Source organism: Leptinotarsa decemlineata, unplaced genomic scaffold (genome assembly GCF_025532065.1).
Source record: "Leptinotarsa decemlineata unplaced genomic scaffold, Ldec_3_MD MMD2_tig00078422_RagTag_RagTag, whole genome shotgun sequence".
Taxonomy (NCBI): Eukaryota; Metazoa; Arthropoda; class Insecta; order Coleoptera; family Chrysomelidae; genus Leptinotarsa; species Leptinotarsa decemlineata.
In genome coordinates, this window is record NW_027412747.1 from 3,257,268 (window position 1) to 3,280,386 (window position 23,119).

The following is a 23,119-nucleotide window of genomic DNA, read 5'->3' on the forward strand; positions in this document are numbered from 1 at the left end:
TCATGTAGAATTTGGAACCTCTGACATAAAATGGAGCCATTGAAAACATTTTTTCCTTATCAGAACAAATGTGATGTCTCTTGTTGCAATTTCATAATAATTTTGCTGTTGTTTTTGAATGTCTACTTCAATGCTTCTTTGGAAACAGATTTGGCAACATGAAATGCCCATTCCAATTCATTTGACCACTGAATAACCGTTTTCAATTTTGAGTAGTTTGTAAAACCAATAAAATAAAATAAAAGATTCTGGCAGTTTTTCATTAAGGCAGCATTGACAACACCCTGAATTATTTCTTTAATGAACTTAACAGATTATCAATTTGGGTGCTATCTCCAACCTGTGTCAGAACTAGTGATAAAAATTCACCTATCAAACGCCAGTTTAGGAAAACAGAATCATTTTGAAATCTGAAGTGTATTTGAGGTAACGTCATGAATAACACAATACTCACAAATTTCTGGTTAAAGGTTATTGCCGGAGGATGATTGATGTCCCCTACGGCCATGATCTTTTCCTTCAACCTCGAAGGACAAGACTCGAATATCACCAGGAACTCTTCAGTCAGTTGTTGAAGCAGCTCTGCTGTTACCGTAGGATCAACGTACGAATACCACTCTCTGTTTTCATTGGATAGCGGGATCTCCCAGTTGGACCACTTGCATGCCACCAGAATACAAAAGCAGGCTACAACTTTGGGTTTGTATTGCAGGCACATTGTAGTCAGGTGTAAGCTGCGATAAATAGGTAGGTATATTTTTTCATAACGAGCTTTATACAAAGGTTATAAAAAACTTATCGCAGTACTCAACAAATTTAGATATTTAAAATTCAAATTCATATGCAATCTTGAAAGTTCACCAGATATAAAGGCCTAGCCTGCAATTCAAACATATTGTAGTAAGTGAAGGTTATAAAATAAATTTGAAAAGTCTGAAATCAAATTATGATTCCAAGATCATTGTCACTCCTCTTTGAAAATAAGCATTTCTGATATATGACAATATTTATATAATGAAGCATTCAAAATGATGTTTGAAAATTTCAAATCATATACCTAAACTAATATCATCTGAATCAGGAAAAGTGAAAAATAGGTGCAATGCTGATTTAGATAGATAATTTTATTAATCTCCATAAATCATTTACATGACATAAGTCCATTGGTAGTCATAAAGATAAGATAAATATAAAAATAAATATAAAAGTTTGAATAGTCGGGTATTTACACATAAAAACACGAAGTAATTGGTGGAGAAAAAATTTAAGAGAAAGTGGAATCTGAAAAGTTAGGGATTAACACTATGAAAACTTATTTGAAAAACACTTCATTGTGAAACTTTTACTAAAAATTTTTTAAAAACGCAAGGTGTTTCGCTATACAATAGCTTCTTCAGGCGTGTCTAGGTGTTTCTTGAATATGTTATGTATTTTTATCAAGTATCGGCTGATTCCATCACATATACTATGAAAACTATTTACTATGAATTAATTGAACCTCAGCTTTGTTCAAACATACCTTTTTATCGAGGATATAGTACAAACCTTCACTCCTTTGTATTAGTATGCTGTCAAGTGACAACGAAAGTGTAAAAAAGATCTTGAAAGTAATGAACTAAAACTAAATTTAAAAATGTTCTAGTGTTGTCTAAACAATCAAAATAAAGTGACACTTTCATCCGTTAGAAGCAAACTTTAAGTTATAAAAATATGTGAAAGCAGGGTTATATGCTGTGAAATGGACTGTCTTTATCTTTCTCCCCTAATAAAGAGCAATCATAAATCTATAGGGAAAGTTGGTCAATTCAGATACCTAGGTCTAACAGTCGACCAAAAATTAACCTGGGAGGCTCACTCGGACAAATTTATCATAAAACTGAGTATCTTTTGTGATAAGACAACTGCGAGGAACAGTATCTACATATGTACTTTGGTTAAGTACAGTCCTTATTATCATATGGCCTGGTTTTTGGAGGGCTTGGCACGTATGACAAAAGGGTTCACAGTACAAAAAAGTCATAGGGTGAATTGCTGGTTTACATTACAGAGATTTGTGTAAGAAATCAATCCTTCATTGATTTTTCAATATTGACTTTACCCTGTCTTTACCTTTACATAATAACTTTGAACATAAATAAATCATGAAACTCAGTTTTGTGAGAAACAATATGGCACATGAATGTAATATATGATGAGGTAATGAAATATGTTTGCCTTATTCCCAATTAGCTCTAGGCCAGGATTCTGCAGGTTATCAAGGGGTAATCTGCTATAACAAAACAAATGAAATACTTGGAAATATAGGAACTCACAGCAAGTGGAAGAAACCTTTATTGAATTATCTTTTAGGAAATGCATTTTACTCTGTTGATGGACTTCTATTGCAATTTCAAAAATCATTGCATAATAAGTAAACATAACCGTCTCCGATGGAAGTAATCCATAGAATTGACAAAAAGACTCAATGATGAATGAGGCTCCCAAAGCAATACTTTTGCAAACCAAGCTTTGACATTGACAGCCAAACAAGATTCGTCTTCTGCCTTTGTCTACAGTTTTTGCTGCAAAATAACTGAAAGCAGTATACAATATGCTCTATGAATTAATAGTATAACCCATTATAACAAACTTGTGGGTTTTATAATTTACATTGAATGCATTGATATCTTTATCTTTTATAAGAAACACTTTCGGATTATTTGACTCCTTCATCTCAAACTTCTGATGGAAGTACAATGAAAAGCACAATATGTCACACAATTTATCTACAGATATTTGAATGTCCCACTAAAAGTGTTTACTTCATTTATGACATTATTATTTTGAGTTCATAATTTTTATAAGGAATAAATTGTAAACACTTGTGATTTACTAAATTTAGTTCAATGGATTTTCCTGATTGGAATCCGTATTGCTCCTGAATCAAAACACTTGTTGGTTGTTCAGTGAAAATCTTACGATAAAGTGATTCAAATGAATTAGCTAGGAAAAGTAATTCAGATGTAAAAAGTTCTCACCTATTACTTGCCATGAAATATGAGGTCTGAGCTAAATCCTTGCTGGCTCTTACCAAGTAGCAACATTGAACGACATGTGTGTGCGGGTGATCTATAGCCACATCAAATCCTAAAGTTTGCAGCAAGATATTTTCATTGAACACTAAATCCTGAGATTGGGAAATATACCTGAAAATATAATATAAAAAAGTAGAAATACTAATGATACTCGTTTTTGATTCATTTATTTACTAGACAACTTATTAAAATAAAGATTTGAATGAACAAGGAGGCTGACATGAAACGAAGTTGCTTACAACAAATTGAAATAAATTTATATGACTACAGAAATAATTCCAAGTTTAGTAATCAAGATTACTTTTCAACTATTATATTTCTCAAGCAAAAGCCATTCAAATTGGAGAAAGATGTGAATCATTCACATATGTTTCTTTCAGGCATGTAGAAGTACCCTATGAGTATCAAATAGATAAGAAATCACTTTTTCTCAATTTGAGAGCAAACATTATATTGGTCAATTTTTTTATTATTTCGGTATACCTGTTAATGTCGAGTTAAAAAAATTGTAGAAAATGTGTGAACTCTTGTAAGCCATGTTCATTACAACTAGATTTTTTAATAATAATAATAAAACTTTATTTGATCAATATACAAAATTCACAATTGAATTAATATTAAAATAATAAGTTAATTGTCAAATAAAGAGGGAGAACCCCTATTGAAGGTAGAACCTTGTACATGGGCGTAAGGGGTTTATTATATTTGTTAATAGAGTTGGTTTATTTTATAAGAAAATACATAGCAATATAAAAATAGTTTTCATACGTAATTGAAAATTTCGCTGATCAAAATTATACAGTCAAATAAAAATTATATATAGATTCTGGTGTCAGTGTGTTCAACCAATAAATATCTGAAACCCATAAAAACTTCTACAGTTGCGCATGGGTAACAAATATTTTAGGCATACTTTAAGCATTTGATTTCTTGTTATTTATGACATTTGGTAATAAATTGAGGTGTTACAAAGAAATTATGATCATTGAAGTTTGTAGGGTACTATGAAAAATCACATTTCTAATGATAGGTAGGGTAAAATTATATTATATTTATATAATTGAGGATATCATAAAAAGTTCATTGTATTTTCAACAAGACAATGTGCGTTCCCTCTTTTTATATTGTGAATGAAATTTTTAAAATATTTCTTAAATAGTTGTTCAGAGTTGAGGATTCTTATATATGTTTTATGATTATCAGGAAGATAATTGAATAATTTTGCTCTCAAATAAATATGACTTTTTTGGCCAAGAGATCTTGAGCAAAAGGTTGTTTCAATTTTTGCGTGTTGGATACTTCTTGTTTCATAAGGGTTTGTAATAGGTTGTAGCTTACTTCTGTTTTTATATAAATATTGAAGTAAACTGTATACACACAATTGTCTTACATCAAATATTTTGGATTCTTCAAAGAGATCCATAAGAAATATAATATTGAGTAAACCTGCAGTTCACTTTAAAAAGAAAAAAAGATTTACAGCCGTTATGATGGCTTGATACAAAGAAAATTAGTATTTAGATGGTAGCAATCAGTACAACCTCATATAGTCATGTACTGATATTATTGTTAGAACCAGTAGAAGTCCTTTTTAAAAAGTAAACATGCTTCATACTTCTGTAAAGATATATGAGATGATAACTTTTGATAAAACATTCAGCTGAAACGATTTCTACAGTGATTTTAAACGGTTACAAAATATACATAAACATTTTTTAACTTCATCAGCCTGTTGGTAAAAATATAGACTATTTTTCAGTGAAGTTACGTGAACCTAAAAAAGTTGAATATGATGCATTAGATGAGTAAAATTTGATTCTGGTACTGAATAAAACTGTTAAGTGCGGTTAGGCTAGGTTAGGTCCAAAGTGAGTGGGTCTATTCGACCTACCACTGCCACCCGCAAGGGTTTATTATAATAATAATAATAATCTTTATTGAAATAGGTAATCCTAATCTACATTCACAAAGTATAATCTTATATATAGTAATTAGCAGCTCCTTCGATAGTATCAATATATTTGTTTTGTTTTAAATTTAAACGTACACACTAGGTATTTACATTTCGAGTTATATTTTCCATTGTTTTGCTAAAAGAAAACCATTCAAGTACAGCCAAATACCATAATAATCATATACAATCCTACATATGAACCAATAAGAATGCTATCCCAATATACACTTATAGCCCGAAAGAAAATACATATATTGATACCATTCACCTACAGCCAAATACCACAATAATCATATACAAACATTCATATGATACCAATAAGTTATGCTATCCCACTACCCACTATACACTCATATCCCGTAAGAAGATACATATATTAATACTCGTATTGATACTAAAAATTATTAATCCTGATAGATATACAATACAACAATTTTACTTTTGCTGTAAATGGTTTATCATTTTTATTTTAAACTGTTGCAGAGTTTCTGATTTCTTTATATCATCTGGCAACCTGTTGTAAGCAATGAATCCCTTGAACACCAAGGTTTTAATATTGTAAGCTTTTGTTTGCCTAGTCACATGTAAGTTATGTTTACTTCTCGTATCATACTGGTGAACTTGCGTATTGATAGTTATATATTTGTGAAAATATGATGGAAGAAGATTATGCAACATTTTGAAGATATAACTCATAGTTAAATAAATAAGTCTATTTTCTATTGACAGCCATTGTAATGTTCCCAACATCAATGATATTGGTGTATATCTGTTACATCTCAAAGTGATTCTCATTGCACGATTTTGAAGTTTTTGTGGTGATCTCATTTTATTGAGGTCAAAACCATACAATAAGGTCGGGCAATATTCGAAGTGAGGTTTGATAATTGTATTATATACGGTAATTCTTGAGCTCATACTCAAATGCTGAGATACCCTTGAAAAAAAATATAGTTTTTTGAGTATTTTTTTCTGAATATAATTGAAATGACCATTCAACGTTAAGTGGTTGTCAAGCATAAACCCTAAATATTTAAACTCTTGAACTAATTCAATTGTATTATTTTCTATTTTGATGTGAATTCCATTGATATCAAATTGTCTGTATTTAAATGGTGTGGCAATTATCATCCCCTTTGTTTTGTCTACATTCAGTTTCAATTTATTCATTTTGAGGTATTCTGTTATTCTATTTAAAGAATTATTCATCTTTTGTACGGTATTATTCAAATCTTTATCAGTTACTGATATTAACGTGTCATCTGCGAACAAGTGTATATAGTCACATTCATTGTAATGCTTTATGTCATTTATGTATAGAAGAAACAATAGCGGACCCAAAATGCTTCCATGTGGAACTCCATGTTGCACTTCCAATGGAGCTGACAATGAATTACCAACTTTTGTTTGTTGTTGTCTACCTGTTAAATAGTTGTTAATCCAATCAAGTACTTTTCCCCTTATGCCGTAGAGTTTCAGTTTTTTTAGGAGTATATTATGGTTAATGGTTTCAAATGCTCGCCTCAAATCCAAAAACACAACCACAGTGAACATATTTTTACTCATACTACTTTTCCATTCATTAACAGTTAACTGAATGGCTGACTCATTTGAATGATTGGATCTAAAACCAGATTGATTCATAAAAAGTATACTCTTTTCATTACAATATTGCAACAGTTGTTTATAAACTACTAGCTCTAACAGTTTTTCAGCACAAGGTAAAGTGTTGATAGGGCGGAATTCACTACATTTATTTGTATTAGTCACTTTTTCAGTTGGAGTAACAGTATTAATCTTCAATTCTGTAGGAACCATACCTTTTTCTAATGATGTATTTATAAAATAACACCATACATGACCAATTACCTGAAAACTGTTTTTTATAATTTTACTATACATTTCATCAATAGGTGAACCTTTATTAGCATCAATTTCCGATATTACTATTTTCAGCTGTTTTAGGTCTATTAGTTCGAAGGCACTAAAGCTATCTTCATAATTTTCAATATAACAAACTAACTCACACTCTTCAATACTTTGGATAATATCGTTGATACTACTTAGAAAGTATTTATTAAAACAATCTGCTATGTCATTACTGTCTTTTATCAATATATTTCGTCCATTCCGTTCAAAGTATACACCATTAAAATAGTAATTGTGGTTTTTTTTCGGATTTATTAAGTTTTTCAACGTTTTCCACATTAAACGTGGATTATGTATATTTCTATCAATTTGGTTGAAGTAAAAGTGATCTTTCTTTTTTTTTTTTTTAGTGATATTTACAACAGCATTTCGTTTAAGCTTAAAATTTTCCCAATTCACATCACTTGAATTCAGTTTAAAACACTTATATGCCATGTGTGGCTCACACCTATTCACACTCGACTAACTAAACCCAGCTTCTTAACAATACCAATTAGTTTGTATGGTGTGTGGTCTTTCAGGTCAGATGGTAAGAGTACGGCTTTGCCAAACTCTGAAAACCTGATTCAGTCCCCGGCGGGGCTGGCATAAAGTATGTGCTCTGCTGTTTCTTCATTATCCAAACAGAGGCGACACACACAGTCTTCTGAAAGTCAGGGACTCTGCATAAGATGATTCGAATGACAGTGATCTGTGAAAAGGTCTGTTGGATATCGCAGTTCATCCCTACTATAGTCCAATAACTGTTTGGTATCAAGCTTCGAAGAGTGAGCCCCTTTGGGGTAGACAAAAACACAGGTTTTTACTATAAAAACAATTTTCACTATGTTGACTGTTCATTTTACCATTGGCGGAGCAAATAATTTATCCATAAAATGCCATCCAATTTCAAATTATGTAAAAAAGGATTTTTTGAAATATATTTGCTTTGGATGCTCTGAAACTTTTTATCAAAGTTGTCTAGAAAGGAAAAAGTATGCACAGTTAAAATGACATATAGTTTATTGCTTTCAGAAATGTGAGAATGGTGAAAATGAAGAATCACAGGAAGAAATCAAAAAGCTAGTAAAAGAGAATGAGGAAAAAGATAACTGCATGAAGCGTTTCAAGAGACATTCTAAAGTTAACAAACAATTTCACAATGAGTGATTATGTAATTTTTATTGCAAGGTTGAATAATTTCGGAAGGAAAAATAAACCTGCTTAAAAGATATTTATGAAAAAATTAAATATTGCAGTTATACAAATTTTATATTAGAATCAGCAATTTGTTTTGAAACAAGAAGCTAATGATGAGCTTAACATTAAGAATGACTTTTCTGTATTGACTTAAAACGAATGAAAGTAAAAGTACAAGTGATGAGAATAAAATCAGCGATGAAATAAATTTTTCAAGAATAAATGGATCCCTGTGATAGTTGCAAAAAAAATCTGTACAGAGGTGAAGCCTGTGGAAATTTAACAGAAATTTTGAAAGATTAGCCATCAATTCATTGTCTTCTCAGAACAAAGACGCAGATACTGATGAGTCTTCAGAAGAGGGTTACATCTGAACTATTAGAGAGACAAAAAAGGGAACGAAATATTATGATAGGAGGACTGAAGGAGTCCCAGGCTAATACTCTTCAGAAATGTGTAGAAGAGGATTTGAATGTAACTTATGAGTTACTTAATAAATTCAACGTTGATATCAGTGATATCAAGGTTTGTAGAGTAGGAAAAACTATGGGAAATAAACCTAGGCTACTCAAAGTTATTCTCAAATCACGAGAAGATGCTTTGAATATCTTAAAGAACAGCCGGATTAAATTACCAAACCTACGAATATTCAGTGATCAAACAAAGAGGCAACGGGAATACTACATGAAAATGAAGAGTCAGCTGCAAGAAATGGAAAAAAATTGTGATTTCTCAAAAAAAATCAAATATATTAACAATAAACCTACATTAGTAAATAAAACTATGATAGCTACATCAAAAAACAAGTAAAGCTTCCTAATATACAGTATCATAGTGATATCATTTATTTGATCATTCAGAGTACCTATCTTAGCAAATAGAAATGAGCTTATAGTAAGAATCATATGTTATAATCCTGCTTTAGTGCTATTAAGTGAAACCCGTACAACTGGAGATATAGAGGATTCAGAAATTTATCTCCCAAACTATAATTGTGTCCGTTGTGATTCGATGTCCAGACACACAGGAGGGGTTATACTGTATATAAGAACAGATATAAATTTTTTTATATATAAAACATTTATACTTGAAAAAAATTACTGGTGTAGAGATGTAAGGGTTACTTTAAATGAACAAATTTACATAATTGGCTGTCTTTACCACTCGCCAAATTCCAGTCATTCTGTATTTCTGAGTGATTTTGACAATATGTATGAAACTTTGTTCAATCCCAAATATAAATGTGTTCTTGCTGGAGACTTCAACTTGAATTTCCTTAGTAATGAATATTATTGCACCAAAATGAAAAATATGTTGAACATGCTTGGAATTGAACAAACTGTAACTCAAATAACCAGGTGTACATAGCAACACCATTGTTGACTATGTACTCACCAATTTTGATGTTAATAATGTCGTTCATGATTCCCCAAAGTTAACTGATCATTTATTAATAACAGTCAATTTGAGTAATTGCAATATATATGTAGCACAAAATATCACAAAAACATACAGAAACCTCAATGATTGTAATTTGGACAAGATTAACTTGACTTTGATATCATGTAACTTTTTGTTGAGCTGTGTTGATGTAGATATATTTTATGAAGACTTCAAAAGTCAGTGTGAGTCAGTTGTTGACTCAATTGCACCAGAAAGATCATATACTTTGAAGTCAAATAGTGTACCATGACAACGAGATTAAAATAATAATGCTAACACATAACTTGCTTCCAACTTATTTTGAAGAATTCTTTATATATAAATCTCAAATAAATAACCACTTAACAAGAGCAAGTAGCTCCCAAAAATTCCACCTTCCTCGAACTAATTTGACTAGTACGATGAAGTCTTCATTTTATAAAGGTTTGAAGTATAACAAACTCCCACTTTCGTTGAAAGATTCAATAAATGTTTTCCAATTCAAAAAAAAAACTCATGATCTATATATAAAATATCATACTTGATTTTCTTTTTTCTGTTTGGTAATATATTTATTATGTATATCCTCATGTTGAAACCATTCTGGAATCATTGAAAATTGATTTTTTTTTTCTTCTATCATATCATTTTTGTTATTTATGTCATTTATTTATATATTTTTAAAATAATGTATATATACTAGGATGTCCTAAAGAAATCAATAAATATTATTATTATTATTATTAGGATTACAAACTATCAAAATAGAACGTATGTGATACCTATAAAATGTTTTATTCACCTATCAATCAGCAACTCGAACAGCTAAATGAAAGACTAATGTACACTTTACTACCACAAAATTAATTCGTTTTGTGCTTCGTTCGGTTAGTACGACATAGTATATCCGGTCCCTTGAAAATCGTTATATTCGGATTCCACTGTATAACAATTTAATTTTTTATTTGAATATAAAAAGTTAACCAGCACATTTTCATGAATTGCATAAATCGATTCTAACTAAAAATCCTATTTTAGTATGCCCACCTCACAAATGATATTTTAAATTCTGAAATAGGTACTATTACAGGTTGATAGTAAAAGTAACACAGGAAGTTCAATTATTTATATTAGGAATGATTTTGAACTAATTACTCTGGGAACAATATTATATACAAAAAAAATATTAAGTTACTAAAAAATTTCTATACTTTATATTTCAATAAGTCGAAAGCTAAAAAAGAATACTGAAACTGATAGAATTCAATAAAGCACCACTCACCTTTCAGAGTTTATGTCGATGTTTGTGTCTTTGTTGTTTTTGCACATATTTGAAACTCTTATAACATACTCCAACTTTCTGGGTTGCTCTTCCACTTTGGCGGCTAGGAAGAGAGCTGCAGAAGCCATCTGGTGCCATGGGAAATTTGTAAATGAATGAAATACATAAAAGCGGTGCATATACACTATGGCTGTATTTATGCATAGTTGAGACCTAGAGAAAACATATGAAAATGTAAATGAGAAGTTCTTGAAGTTATGGATAAATTATAATGTTCATTTTGTTTGAAAAGCTCTGGGATACAACTGAGTGACAAAGATGTTTGAACAAAAAAACAGAATTAAAAAGACTTGATGAGAAAAAGTGGTTATTGAAAGAATAAAACAAAACAAATAGTGAAAAATTGGTTTTTCCTATATTTGAAAGTATTTGTATAAAAATTTTGATATAACAGATGTTTTAATGTTAGAGGTTCGGACTTCCATAATCTAAAAAGGTGTAAAATGAATTGGAATTCATGAGAAAACTCAGAAAAAGTTAGTGAAATATTGAAATTACTAAAAATATCAGTATGTATTGAAAACACTTTTTCTTCAATAAATTGATGGATGTAGCCGTTACTACGTGGTAGGAAATCATAATGAAGAAAAGAGAATTGAAACTTTCTATGTTTTTCAAGTGGTAAAAAACATAGAAAGTTTAAATTCTTTTTTCTTCATTACTTTTTCCTCACCTTAACAAAAATGCTCTTTCGATGCGCGTTTCACTAAACGGGTTAGCCTCATCATTGTAAAACAGCATGTTTGTTCTGGTGAGGAAAAAGTATTTTCAACAGATTCATTTTACGCCAAGGGTTCCAATTTCTACTTATCAAGTTTACGCTATGAGTTTGTTTCACAAAATCAAAAGCACCCAATATCTAAATTGATTGTCAAAAGACATTCAAAATATTAACCTCAGAAATATGAATCCAATAACTTGTCCATCAAATTGATCTATTAAATTATTCAAAAAAGAACTCAACTCATTCTTTCTTGGTAAGTGGTATTGACTTTTTCATCTTCACGTTACATTTTTCTCTAAGAAGGTAAAATTAATTGCCTCCTAGAATATAGGTAAAATTAAATTATTGCGTAGAACTTAGTTGTGAGAATTATCATCAAATGTTCATTACAAAGAGTTGAGTAACAGAACATCTTGTAATGAACTTTTTCTTGCAATTTCAATATGAGAATATATCAGAATTAAATGCTTTTGTAGTATTTGGAAATGTATTATTATAATTATTAAATATTACCGGAGTTTAATCCCAATACCAAACCGTTATTTTCAACACCTCAACATGTGTTTCAATCACCAAGTGATCATCTTCAAGAGAAGTTTATTCTTCCTCTTGAAGATAATCACTTGGTGATTGAAACACACGTCGAGGTGTGAAAAATAACACAGATTGGTGTTGGGATTAAACTCCAGTATTTGAATCGACTTATCTGAATATTTTTTCTGACATTTTTAGTATTTTCAATATTTCATCATTTTATTTGTTGTTCTTATATATTAAAAAATCCGTTGACATCTTCTTTGAGAATGGGAACCCAAATCTGTAACATTCAGTAACATTTACTAAGAAACATTATTATCCATCACTTTCAAACAATTATTATATCAATAACTTTTTTAAAGCAAGCTTCTGCAAATAATTTCGAATAAATAATAAACCATATACTCTGAAGTCTGAAATGTCTTATTTATTCTACAAATTTTCGACAATTGAAACATTTGTGGGGTCATAAAAAACAACTCAATAAAGAAACAGCAGAATTATAATTTGTGGAATAAATAAATAGCCATTGCTGAATATGCACAGGAAACAAAACCACTGACCCAAACTACATGAATGGAAAATAGAAATGTCCAAAAAAAGCAGTGAGAAAAAAAATGCTCATATAGGTACTAATAGCAAAACTTGTTAAATCTAGCGTAGTAAAATTATTTGCATAACACTTGTGTGACCCCTTTCAACATTTACTTGTGAAAATAATGTACTTAGTGCTTCATTTTAAATTTATTTTTTATTACTTCTCTCCCGCTGATAATTTTTGATAAATTGAAATAAGGCCGTGATATCTTTAAAAGGTCACCTCATATTTTGTAAATAATAAATTTCCGTAATATACAGGAATTCCTTTCACCTAAACAATTCTCAGTCAGTTGTTGCTGAGACTTCAAGATATAAATTTCGTCCTCACAGTCAACACACATCGTTGGTCCTAAGGCAAAACAACGAATGTGAAGAAAAAGAAAGCTAACTTCACTTATATGCATGGTTGAATTTGGTTTTGTGTTACGTTTCCTATGACAAAACCACGAATGTGGAAAAAAGCTCTAACTGTAACTAAAAAAACCTCTGTGAATTTATTGTTACAATACCAAATCACGAATGTGCCACATTCGTATTTTTGCCGTAGTAGAATCCACTCAAATGCTTGCTCAATGCTCCCGACTGTGCGCTGGAAAGCTCGAGCACAAATACTGCAACTCAATCGCAGAAGAGAGACGAGTAGAAATATACTTAGACTTTTAGAAAATTAACTACCATCCACAATCAGCGACATTTTATTGTCAATCATGTGTAACGAAAAAATTCAAAAAGGACTATGATAAATTTAGACCATTCGCGAAAAATATACACCAACCACTACAGTTTTACTGTGAGAGGAGAAAAGCAAAAGGTATGTAGGGATTTTTGTATTGCCACCCTTAACGTTACATCCCCCAAAAGTAAAGCTAGCGAGGATATTGAAAATTTTCTGCAAGATCACATTTTGAAGGAGTGCCCAAATTTGTAGATCTCCATATCTATAGAGTGGCTCCCGATACCACCAAGGAAAGTATGGAATCCCTACTCAAACCGAATTTTCCTGAAGTTAGTTGCGAACCTCTGAAATCACGGCATCCTCAGCTATATGCCTCATTTAAGGTATAAATATATGATCATAACTTCAACAAAGAGATGGATCCAACCTTATGGCCTGAAAATGCATGCATCAGCCGTTTTTTATACCTCAGAAGAATGGAACGGCAAGACAAGACCAAAAGTTTTTGATCCCCAGCTGTTACTTCTCAACGTAGAGTAGAGTATCTCACGTGATAAAATTGATAATATCCTAATGGATATAAATTCCTTCAAAAATATAAATTTTATTTGACTGACAGAGTTATGGGAAACCTCTGACTCAATCAAACAAGTTCATATCAAAAACTTCCATCTCATTGACGGCTATTGTAGAACCTCATTCAGAGGTGGTGGTGTAGGAATCTGGGTTAGAAATAATATTAAAATATAATATATTGACAAAAAAAAATCTGTTGTGAGAAAGACTTTTTGAAGTCTCAGCACTTTCATATAAATCTAAAACAAGTAATACACTCCTCATTTCAAATTGCTATAGATCTCCATCTGGGAATTTGCAAATATTCCTAGAAAAACTTGATGATGTACTGAATTACTTATACAAAGCAAATGTTCAGTTTATGACCTACGGCGACTTGACTACCTGAAATTGATGAATACCTTAGCGCCCTTCCAAATTGATAATAATTTAGTCAGATGGCCAACTAGAGTTACAATCAACAGTATAACTATTAGTTATAGAAAATAGTTTCACGAATTTTACTAATGACTGTATTACCTGCATTCTTGACAATACCATATCAGACCATAGAAGCGTCTATGTGGACTTCAATATTGAAGCTCCAAAACAGAGATCACAATCTTACCATAAAAGAAATTTCAATGATATCTCAATTGCAAATTTTTTGAGAGATCTATTGAATGAAGATTGGTCTGGTATATATGCAAATATTGATGTTAATATGGCGTTCTAGTCTTTCATGGATATACAGATACAGATAATTTATTCATCATTGAAGTTTATTACACAATGGTACAAAACTTATCAGACTAGTCAAATCATATAGTATTAAAACTCATAAAAACATTATAGAGCTCACAAGAAATGTTTATACTACTTCAATATTAATTTTCCATTAAAGAAAAAATAATATAATAAATGATATATAAGTACCAAATTAGTGAATAACGAAGTACAAAAATCCAGTGAAGATTTGAAAAATCTTCATTTCCTTTCCCAGACTGTTGCTGAAATAAAACCACTCTATATTCAACAGAAAAAAATCCATACCAGTTTAGTGAAATCCACCAAAAAAAAGTATTTCCAAGGTAAAATCACCAACTCAGATAATCCCACTAAATCAGCATGGCAGGTTATATCAGAACTCTCAAGCAAAGTAAAGGTTCACAATAAGATATCAATAAGGAATGAAAACGCCGAATGGATTGAAGATCCAACTTTAGTTGTGAATAGCTTCAATAATTTTTCCAGAAATGCCCCATTGCATATTATTAAAGAAAATCCAGAATTCCACAAACTTGTCCAATCCACTAGAAAAATAAACTCATTCAAATAAGTTCTCACTGTTACCTTATAATGACGTCACACACAATTAGGTATATTTCAAAACTGATGTTTTAAAAAATCCTCAACACAATAGATTCTAGATCTACAAGTATCTTTTTAATGTTTTTTTTAATTGATTGCTACTAGCAGAATGTCTAACAAGTACTGGTAACTTGTTGTAAAATTTCATTGCCATATAATAAGAAGATTTTTCAGTAAGTCTCAATGTATGATATGGAAAAATGAGGTCGGTCATGCCTCCTAGTGTTATATTCGTGTTCTGTAGCATTTGGATTAAAAAGTTCTCTATTTTTAATCAAATACATCAAACATTCAAAAATATACAGAGCATATACAGTCATAATGTTATTATTCTTAAAAACTGTTCGACAAGAGTCCTTATAATGTTTGTAATTCATTATTCTAATTACTCTTTTTTATATAACAAATATTCTATTTGTATTCTTGTTGGATCCCCAAAAAATTACTCCGTATCTCATGACAGATTCAAAATTTGCAAAGTAAAGAGATAAAGCTGCTTGTTTTTCTAGATGTTTACTGATTATTCTCAGTCCATAGGACACTTTTCCAAGCTTCGAAGAGATTTCCTCTATATGTTGTGACCAGTTATACCATTCATCAATGTAAACACCCAAAAACTTGGTGTCATGCGATAACTGAAAGGAATAATTGAAAAATGATATATCATTTGGTTTTTCCTCTGCTGTTTAGATACTAACTTATTTGTTTTCAACCAGTTTTTTGTTTTCTGAAAAATGTTACAACAGTTTACCATCATCTCCGGATATGTTGCTCCCCCTGCCAGAAGGCTTGTATCATCAGCATATATAGTTATAAATTGATTCTCTACTAATTAAGATTTGCATAAATCATTCATAAATATAACGAACAACAGTGGGCCCGCTACACTTCCTTGCGGTATACCTATAGATGTTATAATATCAGATTTGAAGACAGTCGTATGCTTTTGACAAGTCAAGAAACACACCCAGAACTAGATGCCGTTTTTCCATCAGATCAATTATGTTCTGCGTATATTGGAAGATTGCCTTTGTGTTGATTTTTTTGTAAGTAGCCATGTTGATTATCACTGAAGATATTACACTCATGAAAAAACTGTATAACTTTATTACACATTGCGGTTTCAAATAATTTAGAGAAACTTGGGAGTAAGCTTATGGGTCTGTAATTTTCAATACAATTTGTATCCCCTTTTTTGTGTAATGGTTGTATAAGAAGAACTTTATTTCCAGATAGGCAAGCCTAATATAACTGAAAGCTTGGGTTGCGAAGGAAAAATACCAAAATTCAAGGAATTGTTAATTATGTGTGATAAAATATCTTTAATTTCTATTGTGCATTTTCTTATCAAACAAGTTGGAATTTCATCTTCTCCGCTTGAATATTTGTTCTTCAAATTATTTGACATTGCAACCACATCATTTGTAGTTATTGGTTGTATACACATCGACTGAGGGTTTTCCATTATTTCACAAGTGAAATGTTCATTATTATTCTCAACTAATTTTGAGGATATTTTGCTGAAATAATTATTGAATTTATTCGATATATCGATTGGATCACCCTTTATGTCACAGCTTTGCCTCTTTACTTTGCCGGTAATTTCGTTGCAGATACTCCACATACATTTTGTTTTGTTATCAGAATTTTTTATACGCTATTTATAATTTTCCTGTTTTGACGATACTTATAGAATCCATCTCTACATATGCTCATTTTACACTATATGCAGATGACACATCACTGGTTATATCAGATAAAATATATCAAAATCTACAAACCAAAGGTAACTTAATCCTGCAAAAATTAAACACCTGGTTCAAGGAAAATTCCCTACATTTGAATAATCAAAAAACACGTTGGATAAGATTTCATACTAGACAAAAAGAAATAGCCAGATTCAACTTGCAAATTGAAATGATGAAATTTCTCCGTGCTCTACGATGAAATTTTTAGGTGTACACTTGGATGAATTTCTCAGCTGGAAAACTCATTGTGGAACAGTTATATCAAAATTGAACTCCATGAATTATCTTTTGAGAAACCTTCGTAATATTTTCGGCCCAATGTAATAGGGCCCAGATTATTTAATCTGCTACCACTTGACCTAAAAAACTCTAGTACTATCCACAGCTTCAAAATTACACTTAAGTCTTTTCTGCTAGAGAAAAACCTATTACTCCTTTCAGGAAATGATTGAATAATAAAATGAAAATTTCAATGAATGTATTACTCTTAGTAAATTGTCTTATTTTTAGTTATACTTTTAAGCTCTTTTCTGACTAATCCTACACAATGTACCTTTTTGATTGTCTTACAGGATAATGAAAATTATTATTATTATAGACTAACATTCATTCACTCCTGATAAATATAGTGTTTCAATGATAGTTTCTTGTTAAAAGGTTGATATGAGCATGAATCTAAATATGGAAATATGAAAATTAACCCTCCCTTCATGAAAATAAATACCATTAATGTCGATTAATTATATTAAGAGTGATACCAACCCTAATGTTCAATTGACAGCAAGATCAGAAAATTTTTTGAGAACAAATAACTTTCAAATAACCTATATGTACATTGAGATTTATTTTTAAGAAACGCCTAAAAGGGCGAGTCGAAACCCCTGATATAAATATATTTTAATAACACTTTGGCAAAAATGTGTTGAGATCGATATTAATCTAGAACCTAAAAGTATTCAAAATAATTAATTTCAAACCCATATATGATTTAGGCTGAATAACAATAGGAAGGGTAATCTAACACCTACTGCTCCAGTTATTAAATATCTCTCCGCCAGAACACAATCACTACAGGAAAATCGTTGAGGCGCTCTAAGATCGGTACCTGTATAAAAGTAGTGATTCAAACCCAATGTGAATCCCTTTGGATATTAAAAAAATACACATTGTGAGATTTTCACTTGAAAGTTTACAAAAACACATTGAAGTGTTTTTTTGAATACATTATAACAACCGAGATCCCATCTCTAATGTTTTATTGAATATAAACCCCTTCTGCCAAAAAGTTAATGTGATGGTTCAAATGACTTATAAAAACCATCTCTATATCATGCATATATAGATTTATTTTTGAGAATCGGAAAGATGAGTTAACACCCCCAATATAAATATATTTCAATAATACTTCGCAGAAATGTTTTGAGTTTGAAATAAATCTGAAACATCGAGATATTAATTTCTTTTATTATTTTTTTCTTTTGTTCTGTTTGTGTTGACTAGTGTGATCAATGTTGTACCAGTAATGTATATGTTATGTGTGTATGATATTTTAATGATGAATAAATTATATTCTTCTATTCTGTTCTATAAGAAATAAAACCCTCATTTCAAATATGTATATGATACAGGATAAATGATGATAGGAAGGGTAATTTCACCCCTATTGCTCCAGTTAATAATTGTCTCTTCGCCAAAAACAAAAATATATCAAAATTCTTGACTTACAAAATATGGAAGAAAGCACTTCTCTTAAAGACAACACAGCCCCAGTATGTTCAATTTTATCAAATAGTTTTTTAGAAATAGAGAAATAAAAATATAAATGAACTTCAATAAATTTCAACTTCATGATTTTTTTTTCTTAACTGAAATGAGAAGGAAGTTTCTCTATTCATCAAAATCTCAATTACAAACCTGTTTGAAATCGATTTGGGCCCACTAACATATCGACGGGTTAATTTAACAATTCTTTCCGTACTGGTCCCTGTTAGTAGACTGTTGCAAATTATTTTGATTCATTTGCGGAAAATGTGTTTCCTTTTTCAATATCAAAATATGTAATGGTTAAATTGAAGTTGCCGACAGGGTGGATTCTTTTGCGTCTCATGATTTCATGTAAGATCAGATATCTACATTTTTACTCCCTGCAGGAATGCTCAAATAAGTGAATGTTCAATTCAACAGCTGGCGCAAGTTTTTGAATTTTTTTTCAAACAGACACATATTTTCATCAGCTGATCACAACTCAGAAGTCTAAACTTGGCGTTCTGTTCTACTTTTGGAGAAATGAAAACTCAAAAATAAAAAAATCGATTTTTTCAGAAACTCACTTCCTGTAACAAACCCCATATAATTGAAATTGTCTTTTCACAAATGCATGATACTAAACTTTACTCACTTAATAGTATTGCTACTAACAACAACAATTATAAAATAGATGAATTTAGGTAACAAATAACTTCGATGGCTTTTCTATATTATAAAACTGATAAAATAGAGCTCATTAGGTAACCATATGGCACCTAAAATTTTTCTATACAAAAAGTGTACTATAGTCTGACATTTTTCAATTGAAGGTAACTCATATACAAATTGAAATGAGAGCTAACGGCAACAATGTTAAATGTTAGAACTAAATTCTTACCGGGGTCATTTTTATTGTCTATGACCCCGTAAGAATTTAGTTTTAACATTTAACATTGTTGCACATTGTTGCCGTTAGCTCTCAGTTCAATTTGTATACGAGTTACCTTCAACTGAAAATTGTCAGACTATAGCATCGATATTGTATATTTTCCATCAAACTAAATGCTACTATAAACACAACTGATTATCTGGTACACAGCACGTGTTTTGCTAACCAAGTTAGCATCATCAAGAGAAGTACCGATTCTACCTATCACAATTGTTAATGAAAGCAAATGACACTTTCACAAAATAATTTCTGTAATGGTTTATTTGAAAGGCTGAATTGACAAGAAATTGATAAAAACAAAAGCTTTGTTATTTCATGACTGACTTTTTGAGATACTGCAAATAATAACGAACGACGACATTATCATTACATATATATTCATATCGATAGATGAAACCGGATATTTTCAAATGAAAGTGTTACCAAAGGTAAAAGTAACACAGCATATGTATGAACAGGCAGAATAATCACTGTTCAAGTGATTAGGCTGAAACTTTATGATTTTATCATAAAACAAATATATAAAAACATTTTGCTATAAGAAAAAAATTATTTGATATTGGTAAAGCTCCCAGCTGGCTATCATGAAAAGAAGGTGTTATTTAACATGTTTCTATTATGGATATTGAGTCCCTGAAATAGATTTTTCCAACCATTTCAACTTATGTGCTGCTATTAAAGTAGACTGGAGGACAAAATTTTCATATGGGTCTACTTAAATTTGATTCAAAAGCGAGAGCAAGATATTGAAAATCATATCCATTAATGAATGCTAAAATACCCAGGAACATATAATAAAAATATGTTTTCGAACTGAGCCTGAGAATCTATAAACTTTGCTTCCAAAAACCAAACCTAAAGGAGTGAAAACATACACTTTCAGCCTCTGTCCCATATCCTGTATGAAGTTAGCAGCCTGTTGCCTGTACCCCAGCTCTTTGTGGGCATCGAGGCCAGCCCTTCTTGAAGGGGAGTTTTCCAGTTGCTCCTTTGTGAAATACCATATCTGAACGGGATTCGGATTAGCCATTTATCTTGAAGGGAATACAGATGGCGTCATCGACATCAAAATAATGTGGAAATTAAAATAATGGTGGTTTTTGAATGTGTAGCAATTCGCACCATCAAAACAACAATAACTCGCAAAACAAATACTGACAATTCACTTATCACAAGGTTGAAGTATTCGCGAGTTAATTGCGTCACTATTTCTTAGGGTTTCCCAGTCTCTCTTGCTCTAGATTTCACCAGGAAAAAGACAAAGCGACTTTGGGTAAATTAGTTCAAATCAATAGGCATCCTTTCAGTGTTAGTCTGAGAAACTTTCAGTGAAGACGAGGTAGTTTATATATTACTAAAAAGGATGTATTTACGAAGTCGTAGAATTTGATGTTATTCACTGTTCGATGGCCGACCAACCACGATAAACAGCACAGAATCTAAATGATCGTTGGATTTGTCACCGTTCAAGAGTTCTGTAGAATTACACCATTCAGAAATAATTTGGTTAATTACGCAGCACAATTTTACATACAAAAAGCTTATTCCCACTTTATTTTTTGAAAACAAAAACTCTCAACTGACTAAAAGTAGGAAATATTTACTCAAATGACAGCAAATAGAAAGCTGTCAATAATGTCTGATCGTCACACGCACTATTCGAAAACACAGAACGACAGAACACTTCTCACACGCACTATTCGAGATCACGAACACTTGTACGCTTTCGAAAACATGACAGTTGCATTGAACTTAAATAATAACTAGAACACTCAATTTACGCCTGTACTTGTACTTATAAACCTATTTGAACATCGGGGTGGGGATGACATTTTCAGAGCTACCTGATCTGGCAGATTGAAATGTTTTTAAACAAAGACCTCAACAGGTATTTTCGAAGAAGTGCGAATGATTTGAGAACGGCCTCAAGAATACCGATTTTGAAGGAATTGTACATACGAATGATCGCACCAGCACCTACACAAAGAATTTCGAGCGACTCGAAAATATTTTCTCAGACAAAGGAAGTAACCAGATGCCTTATTTTTGAATTGGTGAACTCTCACATCGACAGAAAAATCGGATATCCCCTTCAGTTTTACTGTCAAAACACAGAAAGACATCTGATTCTTTTCTCGATGTAAGAGTTCACTTGACCAGGGGGTCAATTGACGAGGTCGTACGGTTGTGATGTAATGAGCGAACATTTCATAGAAAGGCAATTCTAGAGAAACGATTCTCGAAATCGTTGAATGCATACATACGTTCGTGAACGAGTAGTATCGAACGTATAATTTCATCGATCTCAATTCTGGAGCACATTCTGCAGCTACTCGTTCTAACGAACGTCTACGTTCATTTTCACCATAGAAATAAAAACTCAAATCGCCGATTGACGACTGAGGTATGGTAAAGTTATGGCAAAATAAATCGAGCGTATCAGTCGTGATTCAGTATTCGTAGAGTACACTTATTCTTTTGAAAAGGCATTTGAAGTTCAGTTTTCTAAATCAAAATGGTTTAGTGTTTTGTTTAAGTGTGATTTAATACTAGTGTAAACAAAATTTAAGCTTTCTTCGGTCTGAAAATTCATAGATGAGTAAATAAAATATTCGTATGTTTAGCTTCGCAGTCATAAAAAGTTACGGTATGAACCGTACTCGCTAATTTGTCCGAAATTGGCAAGCAAGTTATTATTTATATATCGGGATTTGTAGTAAAGTCTCTTGAAAAGGATAAGGAGAGATTCAACTTCAGAATCAGATAATGCTTCCGAAGCTGAAAGCAAACCTGAAAGCATGTAATGACGGACGATTCGCCACAATCTTCTGAACACGTGGAAGGAAGCGGAAACGTACTCGCAGAGGAGGCTACACCAAGTACCTCAACACAGGTACCCCCAAAGAAACAGGCACAAAATATGCCTATACCCACCCCTAGAGAGGCTAACAAACCCCAAAACGAAGTTAATGAGATACCTGCAGCTACACAGGTACCTCGAAAAACAAGGAACCCCTGCCTATAACTATCAGACTGAATGATAGTTGGATGCGGTTCAGCGAACAGGTAGCTCGAGAGAATATTGGTTTCACTAAGGCTATCAATACAGCAGATGGAATAAAAGTGTAGCCATCTAGTATCCCCGACTATAGGAAGAAGGTGGCCCTATTAGAGGCCATGATTATACTACATCATACGTACAGTATGACTGATGAGAAACCCCTTCGAGTCGTTTTTCGAGGTGTCCCAGAATTTTTGGATATCAAAGACATCAAGGATGAATTCATAGCGAGAGGATTCAACCTGTTTGCAA

At 31.5% G+C, this 23,119-nt stretch overlaps 1 protein-coding gene across 4 annotated transcripts in view; it reads right to left on the reverse strand.

The window, feature by feature from the left end:
- CycT (Cyclin T) overlaps positions 1-21,420 on the reverse strand; it is a 51,221-nt gene extending 29,801 nt beyond the window's left edge. For 2 of the 4 annotated variants that reach the window (XM_074186048.1, XM_023158824.2), the window contains exons 1-4: positions 20,682-21,418; positions 10,841-11,053; positions 3,018-3,185; positions 455-734 (exon numbers count right to left, since the gene is read on the reverse strand). In XM_074186048.1, the coding sequence (XP_074042149.1) occupies positions 455-734; positions 3,018-3,185; positions 10,841-11,053; positions 20,682-20,836 (816 nt within the window). In that variant the 5' untranslated portion in view covers positions 20,837-21,418. Of the gene's footprint in view, positions 1-454; positions 735-3,017; positions 3,186-10,840; positions 11,054-19,025; positions 19,256-20,681 lie in introns of those variants that run through there. The other 2 variants (XM_023158823.2, XM_074186047.1) reach the window with 2 other exon arrangements.
- Positions 21,421-23,119: the final 1,699 nt, after the last annotated feature.